The sequence below is a fragment of the Hyaena hyaena genome, unplaced genomic scaffold (assembly GCF_003009895.1).
Source record: "Hyaena hyaena isolate Hyena2069 unplaced genomic scaffold, ASM300989v1 scaffold_2211, whole genome shotgun sequence".
NCBI classification, from domain to species: Eukaryota; Metazoa; Chordata; class Mammalia; order Carnivora; family Hyaenidae; genus Hyaena; species Hyaena hyaena.
The window spans coordinates 48,973-67,112 of record NW_024082842.1 but is presented as its reverse complement, the minus strand read 5'-3'; the positions used below and the strand labels follow the sequence as shown (position 1 = coordinate 67,112).

General features: G+C 37.7%; 1 protein-coding gene across 1 annotated transcript in view; it reads left to right on the top strand.

Annotated features, from left to right (window-relative positions):
• Positions 1 to 8,421, top strand: part of LOC120227348 (amine sulfotransferase-like) — a 17,161-nt gene extending 8,740 nt beyond the window's left edge. Inside the window, 5 exon segments of the mRNA XM_039225484.1 lie at positions 1,619 to 1,827; positions 2,466 to 2,589; positions 3,641 to 3,735; positions 5,756 to 5,936; positions 8,172 to 8,421. Of these exon segments, the coding sequence (XP_039081415.1) occupies positions 1,619 to 1,827; positions 2,466 to 2,589; positions 3,641 to 3,735; positions 5,756 to 5,936; positions 8,172 to 8,293 (731 nt within the window). The 3' untranslated portion in view covers positions 8,294 to 8,421.
• The last annotated feature ends 9,719 nt before the right edge of the window (positions 8,422 to 18,140 follow it).

Genomic DNA, 18,140 nt, shown 5'->3' with positions numbered 1-18,140 from the left:
TTTTTTTTTAATATTTTATATTTATTTCTAGGAGAGAGAGAGAGAGACAGCGTGAGCAGGGGAGGGTCAGAGAGAGAGGGAGTCACAGACTGAAACAGGCTCCAGGCTCTGAGCTGGCAGTCAGCACAGAGCCCGATGCGGGGCTCGAACCGCGAGATCATGACCTAAGCGAAAGTCGGACGCCCAACCGACTAAGCCACCCAGGCGCCCCGTCTCCTCCTTATTTCTAAGGAGGGCATGTTCCCTCGTGTGCGAGCGGACCATTAAACTTGGATATTGTGTGCAGGCCTCCTGGCAGAGCATCCTGTTTGCAGGGATGCTTTGCCCAGGCAGGGAGCCCCGTGTGCCGGCACATCCCCACGTCCCTAACCACGCTTTCTTGTGGTCACTGTCAGGCTCCCACAATACAAAGTAGAAACAAGTACTACAATACATATTTCATCAGAATACTTTCCATGAGGAATGTACTTTAAACCCCAAAGCCTACTTGTCTTTAGAGGGGGTAGTGGTAGGAATGGAAACAGCAAATGAAAACAAAGGGAAAGACAGGCCAGGGAAAGCCCTGCAGTGATTCAGTGATGTTAATATAGCAGGAATTGAAGTGAATGATTTGTAGCCCATTACACTCACACCTAACTATCAAATTGGGTGAGAAAAATTAAAAAAAGGAAGGAAGGAAGAAAGCAAGGAAGGAAGGAAGGAAGGAAGGAAGGAAGGAAGGAAGAAAAGGAGAGAAAGATTGGGCAAAGTGTGAAAGGGGGAGGGGAGAGGAGAAGTGAAAAAATATTTGCATATTGGAATCTCTGCAGAGATTTGTCAATCACATGGCTGAATCTCTGCAGAACTATGGCATGATTGATAACCCCTCAGCCCCCCTTAAGCTGTGATACATCCTGCAGAAGCACTATCAGTTTTCTGGGAATGATGAAAGTTGTAATAAAGCTTTAAGTGCTTTGTAACAAAGAGTTTTCATTGAGTTTGAGTTCTTGCAGAGGTAACTTGTAACACATGTGGTCATGGTCTTCCCTGGGCAACACTGGAGGACTACAACTACTTTTATGAAGGTACCAGGAGAACCAGGTACACACCACCTGTATGTGTCAGCAAGGCCGTGTATGTACAGCAATGATCTTGCTCACCAGGGACTGCTGCTTAGCGTGAGTGTTTGGATGGTCTTAGGAAGGAAGACTTGGATGGGACTTGATGAGGGTCCAGTGGGTTTTCTTATTCCAGAAGTTGATTTGATCCTTGCTGGTACTTGTGACTTTTAGTTGGGGTAAGTTTTTTTTTTTTTTTAAAGCACTACCTGGATATATCAGAACCATGACCTTCATAGAGGGTACGTTTTAATCTTAAGAGTCCCAAAAATAAAGCATGAANTCTCCTTCTCTTTCTCTCTCTCAGAAATAAATAAAATATTTTTTTAAAAAAAATAAGAATAAAAGAAATGTTTGTTTGTTTTACCATACAGCATTTGTGATATATTGAAAGTTCCATTCTGATTAAAGTACCATTATACACGTTAGAAGAACAAACTCTGATTAAAACACTGATGGCACATCTTCTGCATTTGGGACAAATTTGTGGACCATTGAAAACAGAATTATTTATTTTACAGGGACCATCTGGTTTCAGCAGATATTAAGCTTGATTTATTTTGAAGAACATTGCAAAAGGACTGCGAATCTGAACACACTTGATCAAGTCCCCTTCTTCGAGTACCACAGTAAAAAAATAGATTTTGCTGAAAGACCATCTCCTCGTCTCTTTAGTACCCACCTCCCATATTACTTGTTTCCAAGTGGGACGAAGAACAAAAAACCAAAAGTAGGAAATGGACTATGGCTCTTGAAAGATAACTGCTCTTTTTCATTATGTCATTTCCTTTCATTGTATTGACTCTGCAGTCATCCAACTGTCAGCAAATGTGGCATCTGACATACTTTAATTTCAATAGCCATTGTATCCTCAGAGTATTGGATTTTTATCTTGTACCTTTGTTTTCTGATCACCTATGGAATATACCCATTACAAACAAAAGGGTATATATGTGTATATTTAATTCACTTTCTAATGTAAATTATAATATATACACAATTTATTTTATGTATCCTTTCATTTTTTTAAAATTAGCTACATTCATGGGTATACTTATAATCCTAGCTATTTCTTCACTGCTCTGAGGGTCCTCATGGCTTCCTTTTCATACTCCCACTTATTTTGGTTGGGTACCATGCATAGGGGTGTGTCTTGAGGACTAATTGGTAGTTACTAGGCCAATCATGGAGGAAGAGGCATTGCAGAGAAGGGGAAACCCCAAATACAAAGAAGGATGAATGTATACATGACATGGTTAGGAAACTATAAAGTTAAAAAAAATAGCCTTCATCCAAGTGGAAGGTATTGGGTTAAAAATATGACATAATGAAAGCAACACAAATAATGAATACTTCCTTTCTTTGCAGATTATTTATGTATACAGAAACCCTAAGGATGTTGTGTGCTCATATTATTACTTTCTCAAGCATGTGACCTTACAAGTTACAGGTTCCATTGAGGAATTTTTTGAACAATTTCTAGAAGGAAAAGGTAACTATAGTTTTATAAAATAAGTAATAGCTTTGGTGTGGTTAGGTTTAAACTTAGTGAGTTTGGGAGAGGGAAAAAAGAAACTGAAGTAGAGTTGAATGCAGGTGAGTAATGAATGTATTAAGCCAATGGTAGGGTTGTCCTAGATGGCCATGTCCTGCCATTGTTACAGATTATCTTTCCATGGGTTTCCCCTCAGGAGACTGTCAAGATTACAAAGTCATATCAACAAGGAATGTTTACATTTAATCATGAAAAGAATATTTCATAAAAAATGGGGTTTTTGTTCTAGCTCAGTGAGAAGCATCTCAGTTCAGATCACAGGTTTGGAGCTTTGCCCTGCATATTGCAAGTGGCTCCTCCCAGGAGCTTCTATTTGATAAAGTTGTAGTCCACATTCGTTTCTCTCTCTCTCTCTCTCTCTGTCTCTCCTTCTTTTTTCATTATTTTTTTTTCATTTTTATTTTTTAAAGTAATCTATACACCCAGCATGGGGCTCCGATTCACAACCCTGAGATCAAGGGTTGTATACTCTATGAACTGAGCTAACCAGGCCACACCCACATTCTCACCCAAGAAACCACTGTAGCTGGTAGAGCAAGAGCCAGGCCTGCTGAAACAGAGACAATGATCTGGAGTAAGAAAGCTAAGTTTAACATCAAATGCATTGTCCTGAGCTGAAGTGAGTCTTCAGAGAACCCACATGTTCCATGCAGCCAGGAAATAGCTCTATGTGCTTGGGAAGACCAGGAGAAGCCAGAAGAACATGATTCTTTCCTCCATTTTCCTTTTGGTTTTCCAAAGCACACGGTAATTTGATTCTGTGTCTATTTGAGACACATTTTAAGACACTAATATCTCCTTGCATTCATGTAATTGTTTCCTGGTGGAATCTGGATGATTCTCCCATATCAGGTGGTAGGAGAAATCTGGAATCTAGCAGCTCACTTCCTATTCCTTTTTTACTAAAGGTTCCTGTATCTCCTAAGACTGTAGCTTCTTTTCAATGTGTTCAACATATTTACCAAATGATGTTCTGTTCTTCCCACAGTGGTAGGAAGCCTTTGGTTTGACCACATCAAAGGTTGGTATGAGCAAAAAAGCCACTTCAACATTCAGTTCATGATGTATGAGGAGATAAAGAAGGTGAGGAACATGACATGAGTGACTACATTGAAGGTGTAAGCCGGCCTGGCCGAATGAATTGATTGTTCATGCCTAGGACACCCAAGGATGATATCAAATTTGAGAGCTCAGATTGTGTACCAGGAGACATTATTCCTGTATCATTTCTCTGTATCATTTCTGTGCTTCTTTACCAGGTTTTCATTTAAAACTATTCCTGGAGATTTCTTTTCAGAATTTGTGTGTGTGTGAAGAAATATCTGTTTATGTGTGTTATTGTGAATGTGTTTCATTACTTGAGTCAGGTTGTTGGACTCATTTCATGGTATTTCAAATCTACCATCTGCACTATTCATTCTAATCACATTGGAAATGTTATGTGCATCACTCTTGGTTGTACCTCTTGGGAAAGTTTAATCTTATCTTCATTCTGGATGATTAAGCATTGCAAGAAAAATTAAGTGAAAATACCTCTGTATGATTAGGGATAATTTAGGGCCCAGTATGGTCAACTCAAACTGATGTAAAATGGAGGAACTTCTAATACTTAAGACTGAATACCAGAAACAGGCTATCCTTATGCTGAGTGTTGCTTCTAAGCAGTCAAGCATGTCCCAGAATTGTTTGTCTTTGTTTTGTTTCCCATTTGGTGTGGCAAGCATGTCTCCCCACAATGGCAAGAAGACACTTGTAGCCCAAACTCGTGTCCTCTGATGATCGAATGTTAGGCAGAAAGACATGGAACTAGGCAAAGTGGCCTTCTTGCCTTGTTTTGTTTCTGCATATTCTCGAGGGGGAAAGTCACTCTTAGAAACTTCTATTTGACTTCCTCATTCTTTTTGGTTAAAATTTTATTTATTTATTTATTTATTTATTTATTTATTTATTTATTTGAAAAATAGAGTGAGACAGAGTACATAAACTGGAGAGGGACACAGAGAGAGGGAGAGAGAGAATGCCTGGCAGGCTCAACTCAGTCACTGCGCAGCCCATGACCCATTAGATCCTGACTGAGCTGAAATCAAGAGTCAGGCACTTAACTAGGTGAACCAACCAGAAGCCCCTTGACTTCCTCTTTCTGTTTCCATGCCAAAGTTGGGTCATGTGACCAGCGTAAGATAATCTCTTAGAGAGAAAGTAGAATTGCCTGGGGGATGTTGGATCAATCAGGATCATGTCTGGAATAGGGCTGGACACACCTCCAGAACACCACCAAGTGAGCTCTTAACAGGAAAGATGAGAAAGAGCTGAGAGGCAGGCTGTCCTAAAGGCTTCCCCATCATGAGGATTTGTCATTACTCTGTTACACTTGCCCCAAGCCATGATACCAAGCCTAGACTCTCTTGTTGAGTACATATCACCTACAAAGAGAGATTCAATCTCTGGCTGGCCTTGAAACCTTCCTCACAATATGGCCCGACTCTTGTGTCCATCTTCATCTCCCATAGTCTCATTCAAAGCCTGTTCCACTAGCTCTAGGGAAACTGAATTCTGTCCTGTGACCTGATATCTCACACCTTCCATACAACCACACTGTTACAGAGGTTCTTTCATTTCCCTAGACTCCATATCTATAGTTCGTCTATCTAGAAAATTCATGTTTTGCATTAATTTCTAGAACAAATTTCTCATCTTTGTCGAAACATTCTCTGGATTCTGTTACAGAATTACTCGGTCTCAAAGGTCCTTGTTCTGAATTCCCAGCCCTGACTCCCAGTTGTGTCTCTGGTCACTTGTATCATCATGCAGGGCAGTGTTTGACCTATAGTAGCTACTTCTCAAATACCTGCTGAGTTAACACAGATAGAATGAAATGTGATTGTTCCCAAGATGAACAGAAATGTGCTCCACAACAGTGCTCAAGTGGTGGATTAACTTATCAAAAAAGAATAAGCAACTTACATCTCAAGGAACAACTCCACTTTCTCAGCAACCTGAGCACCTACAATTTTCTCTCCCATGATGACATTTAATCTGTGACACTTGTATAAGTCTTCTCTGTGATAACCTGCATAATGTATCATACTGTGATTTATTTCAGGATCTCAGAGGTTCTATACTAAAAGTTTGCAAATTTCTGGGGAATGAATTAAGTGACTAGGACATGGATTCTGTGGTGACACAGGCCATGTTTGAGAACATGAAGTCTGACCCACGAGCAAATTATGACACTATAATGCAGAGTGATGGAGTACCAAAAAAAGGTCATTTCCTTCGGAAAGGTGAGGTTGAAAAGTGAATGTCTGTCTTGTACAATGGTGCAAATGAACCAAATTGCAGCTTCTCAGCTTCCTGACTGACTTTCCTAACAGAGGCTATTATGGCCCACTTCCCTTCTCTAGACAGATCATTTCCCATGATTTCTTCTTGGTGTTTTTCAAGACTATATAATTTTGTGTCTGAATGTATCTGAGGAATACCCAAAAATCAGAAGGCCTTTACCATGGCCCCAAGAAATCTACCAGTGCCAGTACAATGTCTGCACACAAAATGATTGTTCATTTCCTGTTAGACTGTTTTCCCCCATTAGCATGTGCTCAGCATGTGATGATGAGGCAAGGGTGGGGCACTGGAAAATCACTGGCTGCTCTTCCATCTCTTTCATCTCTATGATATATGCCTTAAAACCCTCAGGGCTTAATGAACAACACACATACACTGAACTTTGGTTATTGTGCAGGACTATCACGTGTCTACTAGTACACCTCATAATCATGTTTAGTTTTCTCTCATTTACTAAAGTATCTCTTACCTCTGGTGAGTGGATGACTCCTTCATGTAACTGATAAATGTCAACATGTGAAATATTTTTAATACTGTAAAAAATAATTCTAATTATATTTTTGATCTCCTATTGTAGTACAGGAATATCAATAAAACAGAGGTATATAATACAGAATTTTGTTATTAATCATCAGGTTCTATGCATTTTGGTCAAGTAGTAATAAATATTGGCTTGATTTCTCTTAGTATTTCCTTCACTTGATCTCTTCATTTGTCTTTACCTAGTCAGCTAAAAAACAATGTGAAACACTGGTAACTCAGAGCCAACCTGAAGTGGAGACATTTCCTTCCCATTATGTTCAACACACCCTGTGATGTAGTTGATGCCACAACACTTGTCCACCGCCATAATTATCACTGCACTTGAAATTTGTCTTCTCTTGAAAAAAGAAAATTTTCTGTGTTGTACATCTTTTTTTTTTTAATGTTTTATTTATTTCTAGGAGAGAGAGAGAGAGACAGCGTGAGCAGGGGAGGGTCAGAGACAGAGGGAGTCACAGACTGAAACAGGCTCCAGGCTCTGAGCTGGCAGTCAGCACAGAGCCCGACGCGGGTCTCGAACCCACAAACGTGAGATCACGACCTAAGCGAAAGTCGGACGCTTAACCGACTAAGCCACCCAGGCGCCCCTGTGTTGTACATCTTTAACCTACCTGCAAATGAGAGACAGAAATGGCTAAGAAGACAAGTAGGAGGGGCATATTTCCTTTGGATATGAAGCACACTCCCATGTGTTTCTTCTGCACACACACATATTTGTTTCTTATGCTAGCTAAAGGAACATTATTGGTACTGGCTTTATCACTCCTGCACTGTTTTGTTTATGTTCAGTTGTGTTCGTGTTTCATTATTTTTTCAGTTGTTTATAGTTTAAAGTGTTTTTCCAATCAGTGTTTCTTTTCTTCCCTCTCCTTCTATCACCACTATTTATAGACACGACTCTGTGTCTATAATAAGTTTAATGCAAAACTGCTATAATCCTACACTGAGAACAAATGGAATAATTACATGTGTGTCATCCAAACTGCAGAAGCTTGGGTTATATTTTAAAAACCTCTCTGACCATCTATGTCCTCATCAGTAGATATTTGCACAAGGAAATATGATTTTTTGAATTAAAAAATTTTCAACGATTATTTACTTATTTGAAAGAGAGAGAGTGATAGAGTATGAGCAGGGGTGGGGCAAGAGAGTGAGACACAAAATGCAAAGCAGGCTTCAGGCTCTGAGCTGTCAGCACATAGCCAATGCATGGCTCCAACTCACAAACCAAAAAGACTGAGACCTGAGCCCAAATCGGCCGCTTAAATGACTGAGCCACCTGGGCGCCTGTGTTTTTTGGAATTTTTGAAGGACTTCTGTAAACTAAAAGAGCCCTTGTGAGCATGGAACAAAATAGTAAACAAGTTGTAGGAAGTTCTCCTTTTCCAGGTGGCTGATAGTGCAGGAGTTGGGCTACTCTTCTTGAACTACAACATAATTGCCATGATGAGTTTGTATATCCCCTTGCCAAAACGTGGGAGAGCAAGGACATGGTCATGTGCAGGAGTAACCGGGGCCTGAGTGGGGAGGATGGTGGAAGTGCAAACCACAGTGTTTCTCCCAACAACAAGGCATCGTGCCCCCTCATCCCAGAATCTCCGTTGAGGCAATTTCGTTGCTTTTCCTTCCAGGTGCCATTGGAGACTGGAAAAATCACATGACTGTTGAGCAGAATGAAAGGTTTGACAAGATTTTCCAAAGAGAGATGAAAGATGTTCCCTTGAAGTTCATCTGGGATATGAACGAAGAATAGAATTCTAAGCAACGCCTAACTATTTTAAGAAAGCACTTTCAGAAGGAAATACACTGAATCGAACATTTTCATTTTTGACAGTCATTGGCTAATTATTGAAAAACCTCAGTGATTAATAAATATGAATATGTGCCTGTACATCATTTGTGGTCTAAGGCCTGTTTTCCATTTGCTGGCATTCCTCAGTTTCTGATCAGGAGATCATTCTGCTCTTTATTTTGGCATAGAATTATGAAATAGATGTTATTTTACATTCATAAAATCCAAAGTTCTTGAGCAACAAAAGAGGTCATAACACGTGATCAATTTGGCCTCTGAAAATAAAAGCCTTGTCATATATTAAAAAAAACTAAATGTAGTCTTTCATCATATTGAAGTCTTACTTCTTAGAATCAAATGAGTCAACCTTTCACTTCATGGTTTCTAGATCTTGCACTGAACTTACAGTGTTGCTATCACAAGTATTTTCAAGTGTTACTAAATCCTATCTTTATTTAATCTGAATATCCATCATTTTCTATGTGAGAACTATTTTTTTTCTAAGAGATATCCAATTGGCCCAAGATCCTTTATTAAATAGCCATCAATTTCCCTACAGATTAAAATAGACATTATCTTGTTTCAAAAAAATATATATGTACATTGTGCATATAATTGACTTATGTAAAATATATATCTTTCTGTTCATAAACTTTTCTTTTTCATAACTGTATGCATGCCAGAATATCTTACACAACATAATAAAATGTCTTGAATTGTTTGAATTTTTGCTAAGTTTGACTTTACTCTTAAAGAGTCATTTATTTATTTATTAATATTTATTTATTTATCTATGAGAGCGAGAGAGTGTGCAAGCAGGAGGAGGGGCAGAGAGAGAGGCAGAGAGGCAAACTTTTCATAACTGTCGTAGCTTTGGGTCCTGAGGTGATAGATATCTCTAGAGAAACATTCCATTTTGCCACGTGGGTGCTTATTTCTTCTCTAACAAGGGTTTGTGTGTTGCAGAGTGAAGGAAATCTTGTTATACATATATATATGTAGATCTTATTGATACAAGATATTGACTTTAGATTTACATATGCACTATCTCCTTTGTTATTAACAAACCCCTTATAAGGTTGGTGGTATTTCACAACTAAGAAACAAGAAGTATAGAGAGGAAACAGTTTCCCTTGAGCAAATATTTAGTATTCACACTCTGATTCAAAGCCTGTTTTGTCTGACTCTAGAAATGAAAATCCTTAATACTCTTCTCTTAGCACTTAGTTTGCACTTAAGGATTAAGTTGTTGTTTGAAACAGAATTTTCAGTTTAAGATAACTCAAGTTTGTCTGGTTCATCCCCATTCCACTGAGAGATTGGGTAGTGGGTTTCCTCTTAGTCTTTCAAAATAGAAGTATTTAGCTCTTCCCTTCAGATTGTTTCTACACCTTGGGCATAATGAATAACACAGTATTGAATTCTCATCTTCTAATAAGATCACATCATCTGAGGATATTGGGGTAAGTGGCCAATTAGTCATTATTCCCATATTTGTGTTCTGCACATTTCCCCCTCAACATTTACCAAGATATGATTAACTTTCTTAATATTTGCAGTGTTACATACTCTCTCCCAACAAATCCCTCAACATGACATTAAAAAGTAAGAGTGACACTCAATCACTTTAAGATTTACACGTGTTAATTATGTAAGAGCTAGCCATTTCCAGCTACATATTCAATATGTGCTGAATTCAAGCACCACTTCTTCCCAAGAGTTCTGTCCCTGTATCTAATTGCATAATTTCCCAGCTATATGATCAATGGGGATTCTCATTTTTTACATTAAGCTTTCCAATGAATTGTAATATCCAAAATCCTTGTAAAGATTTCTTCAGCATATTATCATCGACTGAATCCCATAGATTGTGTAATGAAAAAACAAGTTTATTCATAATTATTTTCACGATGAAATTTGAACTCTTCACCTCTGTCTAGTAAATAGGACAGCTCTGGTTGTACTTGTCTTTGTTTCTTAACAAAGCAACATTCTGATCTCTCTTGATTTTTGGTGACTACTTTTGGAAGGAAGTGGCCATTGCATTAATAGACTAGCAAATCAAATTTGACAACATATAAAAAGAATTATTCACCATATTCAGGTGGTATTCATCCCTGGGCTGCAGGTCTGGTTTAATATTTGCAAATCAACTAATGTGATACATCATTAAATAAAAAAAAGGATAAGAACCATTTGATTCTGTCGATCGATGCAGAAAAAGCATATGACAAAATACAACAACTTTTATTAATAAAAAGAAACCTCAAGTAAGTCAGGGTAGAAGGAACATACTTAAACATCATAAAAGCCACATATGAAAAGCTACAGCTAATATCATCCTCAATGGGGAAAAAACTGAGAACTTTCCCCCTGAGATAAGGTACACAAGATGGATGACCACTCTCACTCTGTTGATTAACATACTGTTGGAAGTCCTAGGATCAGCAATCAGACAACAAGATGACATAAAAGGCATCCAAATTGAATAAGAAGAAGTCAAACTTGCACTTTGCACACAAGACATGATATTCTACATGGAAACCTGAAAGACTCCACCAAAAGACTGCTAGCACTGATCCATGAATTCAGCAAAGCTGTAGGGTACAAAATAAATGTACAGAAATTGGTTGCATTTCTGTACACCAATAATGAAGCAACAGAAAGAGAAATCAAGAAACTGATCCCATTTACAATTGTACCAAGAACCATAAAATATCTAGGAATAAACCTAACCAAAATGCAAAAAGACCTGTATGCTGAAAACTATAGAAAGTTTATTAAGGAAATGGAAGGAGATGCAAAGAAGTGGAAAAACATTGCTTGTTCATGGATTGGAAGAATAAATATTGATAAAATGTCAATACTACCCCTAACAATCTACACATTCAATGCAATCCCAATCAAAATTCCACCAGCATTCTTCTCAGAGCTAGAGCAAACAATGCTATACTGTGTGTGGAACCACAAAACACCCTGAATAACCAGAGAAATATTGAAGAAGAAACCAAAATGGGAGGCATCACAGTCCCAGACTTTAGCCTCTACTACAAAGCTATAATCATCAAGACGTTATGGTATTGGCAGAAAAACAGACACAGAGACCAATAGAATAGAATGAGAACCAAGAATTGGACCCACAAATGTATGGCCATCTAATCTTTGACAAAGCAGAAAAGAGTATCCAATCGAAAACATACAGCCTCCTTAGCAAATGGTCAGGGGAGAACTGGACAGCACCATGCAGAAGAAGGAAACTGTACCACTTTCTTAACCCATACACAAAAATAAATTCAAAATGGATGAAAAATCTAAATGTGAGACAGGAAATCATCAAAACCCTAGAGGAGAAAGCAAGCAGCAAACTCTTTGACCTCAGCACAGCAAATTCTTGCTCAATACATCTCCAAAGGCAATGGAGCCAATTGCCTTTGGAATCACGAGAAAAATGAACTATTGGGACCAACTCAAGATAAAAAGTTTCTGTACTGCAAGAGAAAAAACAATCAAGAAAACCAAAAGGCAACCGACAGAATGGGAAAAGATATTTACAGATGACATATCAGATAAAGGGTTAGTAGCAAAATCTATAAAGAACTTAACAAACTACATACCAAAAAAACAAATAATCCAGTGAAGCAATGGGCAGAACACATGAATACACTTCTCCAAAGAGGACATCCAGATGGCCAGAGACACATGAAATGATGCTCACCGTCACTCATCATCAGGCGAATACAAATCAAAGCCACACTGAGATATGACCCCAGCCGGTCAAATCAGGAGACACTAGATGCTGGTGAGGATGTGGAGAAATGGGCATTCTCCTACATTGTTGGTGGGAATGCAAACTGGTGCAGTCGCTCTGGAAAACAGTGTGGAGGAATTTACCCAAGGGATATAGGAGTACTGATGCATAGGGGCAGGTGTATCCCAATGTTTATAGTAATGCTCTCAACAATTGGCAAACTATGGAAAGAGCCTAAATGTCCATCAAGTGATGAATGGATCAACAAGACGTGGTTTATATATACGATAGAATACTACTTGGCAATGAGAAAGCATGAAATCATGCCATTTACAGCAATGTAAATGGAACTGGAAATTATTATGGTGAGTGAAATAAGTCAGTCAGAGAAGGACAGATATGTTTTCACTCATATGTGGATCTGGAGAACCTTAACAGATCATGGGGGAAGGAAAGAGGGAAAAATAATTACAAATAGAGAGGGATAGAGGTAATCTACAAGAGACTCTCAAATACAGAGTATAAGTTGAGGGTGGATGTGGAGGGGGGATAGGAGGAAATGGGTGATCAGCATTGAGGAGGGAACCTATTGTAATGAGCAGTAGGTGTCTCATGTAAGCCAATTTGAAATAAAATTATATTCATAAAAAGAATACAGTCACTGGAAGTTTCCTCTTATTTTTATGAGATTGTTACTAATTCTCCATTACTGTATCCACTTAATGGTTTTACCTTTCTTTAAGGCCTATGAGAGGGAAATATAAGAAAAGGAGCATCTATTAAGAAGTAAATGTTTGTGGGGCACCTGGGTAGCTCTCTTGGTTAAGTGTCCAACTTCAGCTCAGGTCATGATCTCATTGTTAGTTGGTTCAAGTCGCCAGTCGGGTTCTGCTGACAACTCGGAGCCTGGAGCCTGCTTCCGATTCTGTGTTTCAGTCTCTCTCTGCCCCTCTCCCCACTCATGCTCTCTCTCTCTCTCTCTCTCTCAAAAATAAATAAACATAAAAAAAAGAAGTCAAATGTTTGTAAGAGAATGTTGGCTCTCATGTACATTTTTCAGTTAGTGAGAATCATGAGCTGTAGTAGACTCTCCTACATTCTACTCTACCTGTATTTGGGAGTAAAAGACAAGAGGGAAAGTAATTTACCTCCAAATCTTGACCTGATATATGGACCATAGGAGCAATAACCAAAAGTTGTAATGTTCCCGAGCTGCATATCAGATATGCTTTCTCTAAGTGCTTTTTTGACAGCTTTGTTGACAGATTTTTTATATACCATAAAATTACTCCATTTTAGGTATATGACCTCCCAATTCTTAGTAATTTATATTGTGCAACTGTAACCACAGTTCAGTTTTAGAACAAGTTCATCGACTTCCCACAAAGTCCATTGTGTCCTATGGCAATTCATTTCTGTTCCCCTGCTCCAGACCCAAACGCATACTAAGCTACATTCAGCCTTTATTTTTTGCATTCTCTGGATATTGATGTTCATTCCTGTTGTATCATGTATTAAATATCGTTTATTTTTATTCCTAAATTTTATTCCATTCCACATTTTGTATATATACCAATTGGTAGACATGTGAATGGTTTCCACTTTTGGCTACTATGAATGATACTGCTATGAGCATTCATGGGCAAGTCTTTTTGAAGGTACGTACATTTTTATATTTTTGGGTAGACATTGAAGTGGTCAAAATGCAGAGCTGTTTTCCAAGAGACCATTGGGAAGGACAGTTTTTCACAAATGAAACATGGAGTAGGAATATATACATACATACATATATATATATACATAATATGTATATGGAAATGACATTAGTTTGGTGCTATTTTAGGACCTATGTCAGTCAGGAGAGCAGAGATACAGAATGATGCCAGAAAAGTATATGTGAAGTTTATATGCTTTTCTTTCATGTCACGTTTTCTGGGCAAAGCAGTTTGAAAGAAAGGAGCTATGTGAATTGAGAACATATGATTTAGTGCAGCCTCCATTAATAACACAATGACAAAATGTGGGAAGAGCTTCAAGAATAATGTAGAGGGCTTTGAAATAAAAATTTTAAATCATACTGCTGAGTACAGCTGTCCTGACACCTAGAACAATGGAAAACGATAATATTTTAAAATTTGGATATTTCTAGATTTTCCTTCAATAATTTGTAATGCATTCAAATATTACATAAGTTAATAACTGAATTGAGTGCCTTTTAAAATTTTGGATCCAAGATCATTGCCCCACTCAACTTCCAGCAGTCCTTGGTAGTTCCAAAAGGCTTTCAGGGTTCTCTGGCCTCCATCCTAAGAATATTACATAGAAGGCCTTTAAATGGAACAATGTGGTTAGTTTAGTTCATTAACCTTAGCTTAGTTTTAGCTAAGGGGGGCTTCTTTGTGTAAAAAAGGTGTTCAGAGGGAGAACTAGAAGGAAGCCATATTATTGCCCCAAGCAGATAGTTAAACTAAAGCAATTAAAGGCCTGGAAATTACTAGAAAATGGTTAGTGTCACAAGCACAAAATGTTAAATAATAAGATATTGGTTGTACCTTACCAATCCAAACATATCTAAATGTAATTAGATCACTAAAGTAAAATGATTTACACTCCAGTTGTGGTGATATCTTTAATAGATTGATTTGTGTGGAACTCAACCTGCTCAGAGAGTTTGAATCTAGGATACATTCCACCTCTACACTTGGAATAATGCTTTTGAAAGAATCAATTGATATAAATTTGGAAGTATCCTCTGAAATTTCGATTTTGTTTTCCTCAGAATTCAAGGAGATCCATCTCTCTTTGTCTAAATGCCCTTACAACATTAGGATCTGTTACTAAATATTTTTGTTTGAAAATCAAAATGTTGATGTGAAGGGCATTGAAAATAATATTAAAGGAGAGTTAGGTATTTCTCAATGATATGCATTTATGTGTCCTTTTCCTTACTATTATCAACTAGTTTTATGGGATCCTTGTGAGATAAATAGTACACTAATGCTGATGTCATTTTTATCAAAGGAGCTTGGGATTTCTCTCTGACATTTATGCTCCTTTGATAATGAAACAGCATATATTGAACTTGACCATAGATGGAAAAAGCGAAAATTTCATATTTAGGATGTAATAGTTAAATAGTTTTAGTTCACCACTGAAACTTAATCTTTGGGGTAGTGTGAAAGTAAAAAAGATGGCTCTGGTGAAAAGGTGAAAACTGGAATAATCAGCTCTCCTACTAACTGGGAGTTTCCAATCATTCACTTCATCTCTGATCCTCAGTTTCCTCATCTGTAAGGTAGGGATCTGAATACTTCCTGAACAAGAACATTTTATTTAAAAAGAAAAACTAATAAACATTTGGAAATTGATGAGTTAACCCCAATGTTGTTCACAAGGCTTTGTCTACAAAATAGCCCACATTTCCCACTCCACCATTTTCCCCTGCCTCATACAATGAGCTTATGAGGAAAACATGGACTGCCATGAGTTGAATATTTGTCTCCCTAAATTCAAATGTTGAAATCCTCCTCCACAAGGTGATGATGCTAGGAGGTGGGCTTTGGGGAAGTGATGATTGGGATTAATGGTTATATAAAAAGCTCTTCCTTTGCAGTTCAACTTCTCCCTCTGCCCAGAGCACCTGCCATCACTTTCTCACAGGTTTTGTTCCTCGGGGCACTTCCCAGTCCTCATGCAAATCTAAGTGTGTGTCCTGGTAGAACCCGAATTAAAACATCTTATGAAATGACTTCACTTACACAGTCTGATGACCCAATGAGAGAACTGCACTAGAGCAGAACCTGCAGAGGGCAGAGTGTGGTGGGATGGGTGTTGACTAGGGCCCTTGGCTACTCACACACCCCATGTGGTGCTAGGGACCTGGTCCTGAGTAGGGTCGGGAAATCTATACAAGCATTTTCCTTTCCACAATATATCAGGTTGGAAGAGGCCAGAGATGCTAGACATTTTCTCGTGTGAAGACAGACCTACAGGAAGAAAAACTATTGCAGAAACAACAGACATACAAATAAATTTAAAACCTGTAAATTTTATTCCTTGTACCAACCACTTGTTCAAGTTTCATCTCCAATGCACTCTTTGGTATCTTCAGCTAGTTGTAAGGTTTTTTTGTATTTGTCCAAATTTAGGGATGCATGAAAGATGGGCTGAAGGGGGTTTATGCTATCATCCTGGAAGAAGAACCGGAGTGAGAGAGTTTTGATCCTAGGATATTAAATGAGACTTGGGTAGCTATGATGTATTCTAAACTTACCTGTAAACAATTGATCTCAAATAAAGTCATGGCCTCCCTGGTAGGCTTCTCACTGTTCCAATATTTTGTGATATAGTTGTAGAGAGAAACAACCACCTGTACTTGTTCTTTGGAACCTGCACCTTCTTATGTCTTTGCCTACATTTTACTTTATGCCTCCTCTTTCCAGGTAACAATTATATTGCATTTAAACCTCATCTCAGTCCCTCTCTGGTAAAGTTCCAGACAGAAGAGAGTCCTTACTTAACATGTCATTCAACTCTATTGAAATGAGAGTAATAGGGGTAGTATCAGCATCTTGGCAATGTTAAGTTGGTTATTTTTCTTTGCCCTTCAATGTACGTTATACTTCACTTCCAGGAGGGGAAAACATAGCTCTGAGGAGTGGTGGGAGACAAATGTTTCTGAAGCCTATTCAAGTCAAATTTGTATGTTCAGGTTTACTCTGTATTTATACATATATGTATGATTTCTGATTAAGAGCATTTCTTTTGCAATTCCAGAAATTATTGTTTAACCACTTTTCCTGTAGCTGCATTATTAGAGCACAAATATACCAAGCTAAGAAGCAGTCCCTTAACCACTAACTCCTGGACATTGCACCAGACTCCACACATCTCAAATTCAGTATAGTAGCTTTCTGAGTCAACTGGTGTGCAGTGTTTGTGGAGAAAACAAAAAAATCAATTTCTCTTCTCAATATATGGCCAAGAACAGAAGATACAGAAGGGAAGACTCCAGTTTTATTAAATATCATTCAAATAAGTTTTTTCTGTCTTTAGCAGGCTACTGAAATATAGAATAATAGATACATTTTTATTCAAATTAAAAGATATTATTTTGGTTGTGCAGAACTTGATATTGGCTTCATTGAAAATTTACATGATTTTAAAATCAAAGACGATGATGCCTTCATAATCACATACCTCAAAGCTGGTGAGTTATGTATTCTCTAGCTAATATAAGAAATAAAACAATACCTTTTATATATGGTAACTCTGTTTACTAGTTTTAGCCATAGATATATATACTTAACCTATTAGATATTTTAGAGTTAACTGCATTTAATAGGCTATGAAATAATGTCTTCTACAGTGTAGCTATAACATATTTTTAATTTGACCAAGGAAATGGAGAAATTATTGAAGTACATATACTGAAGATGACCTATCAAAGACTAAATTGCTGAATGGACTGGGAAAGGTTGCAGAAATATTTACCATTTAAGTAGCTACTTCCAACATGGAGTTGAAGCTGTATTTAATTATTAAGTGCAAAAGACGGAAGTGAGTTAACTTACACTGAGTACCATAATGCGTAGTAATCACAAATTATTTGGGTCACACATTTTTTAGCACTTAGATCAGGGTAATGCATATGTAGTGTGTATTACATGCATATATACATATATGTGTGTATATACACATGCATGTCTATTCAAATCATTTGCCAATGCTTTTGTTAGATTTTTGTTATTTTCACTATTGTGTTGTATGAGTTATTTTTATATTGTGTATAATAATCCCCCATTTGTTAAACTAGTTACGTGTAATTTCCTATTTAATAGGTGTCTTTTCATTGTGCTGTTAGTTTGCATTACAGAGGCTTTTAGTTGGGTTATCTCCTACTTGTTTATTTTTGTTTTCTTGCATTTGTTTATGGGGGCACATCCCCACTCCATAAAAAACCATTGCTAAGACCAAGGTCTTATCCCTATGTTATTTATCGAGGAATTTAATGCTTGCAGGTCTACATTCCTGACTTTAATCTGTTTTGTGTTTCTTTTT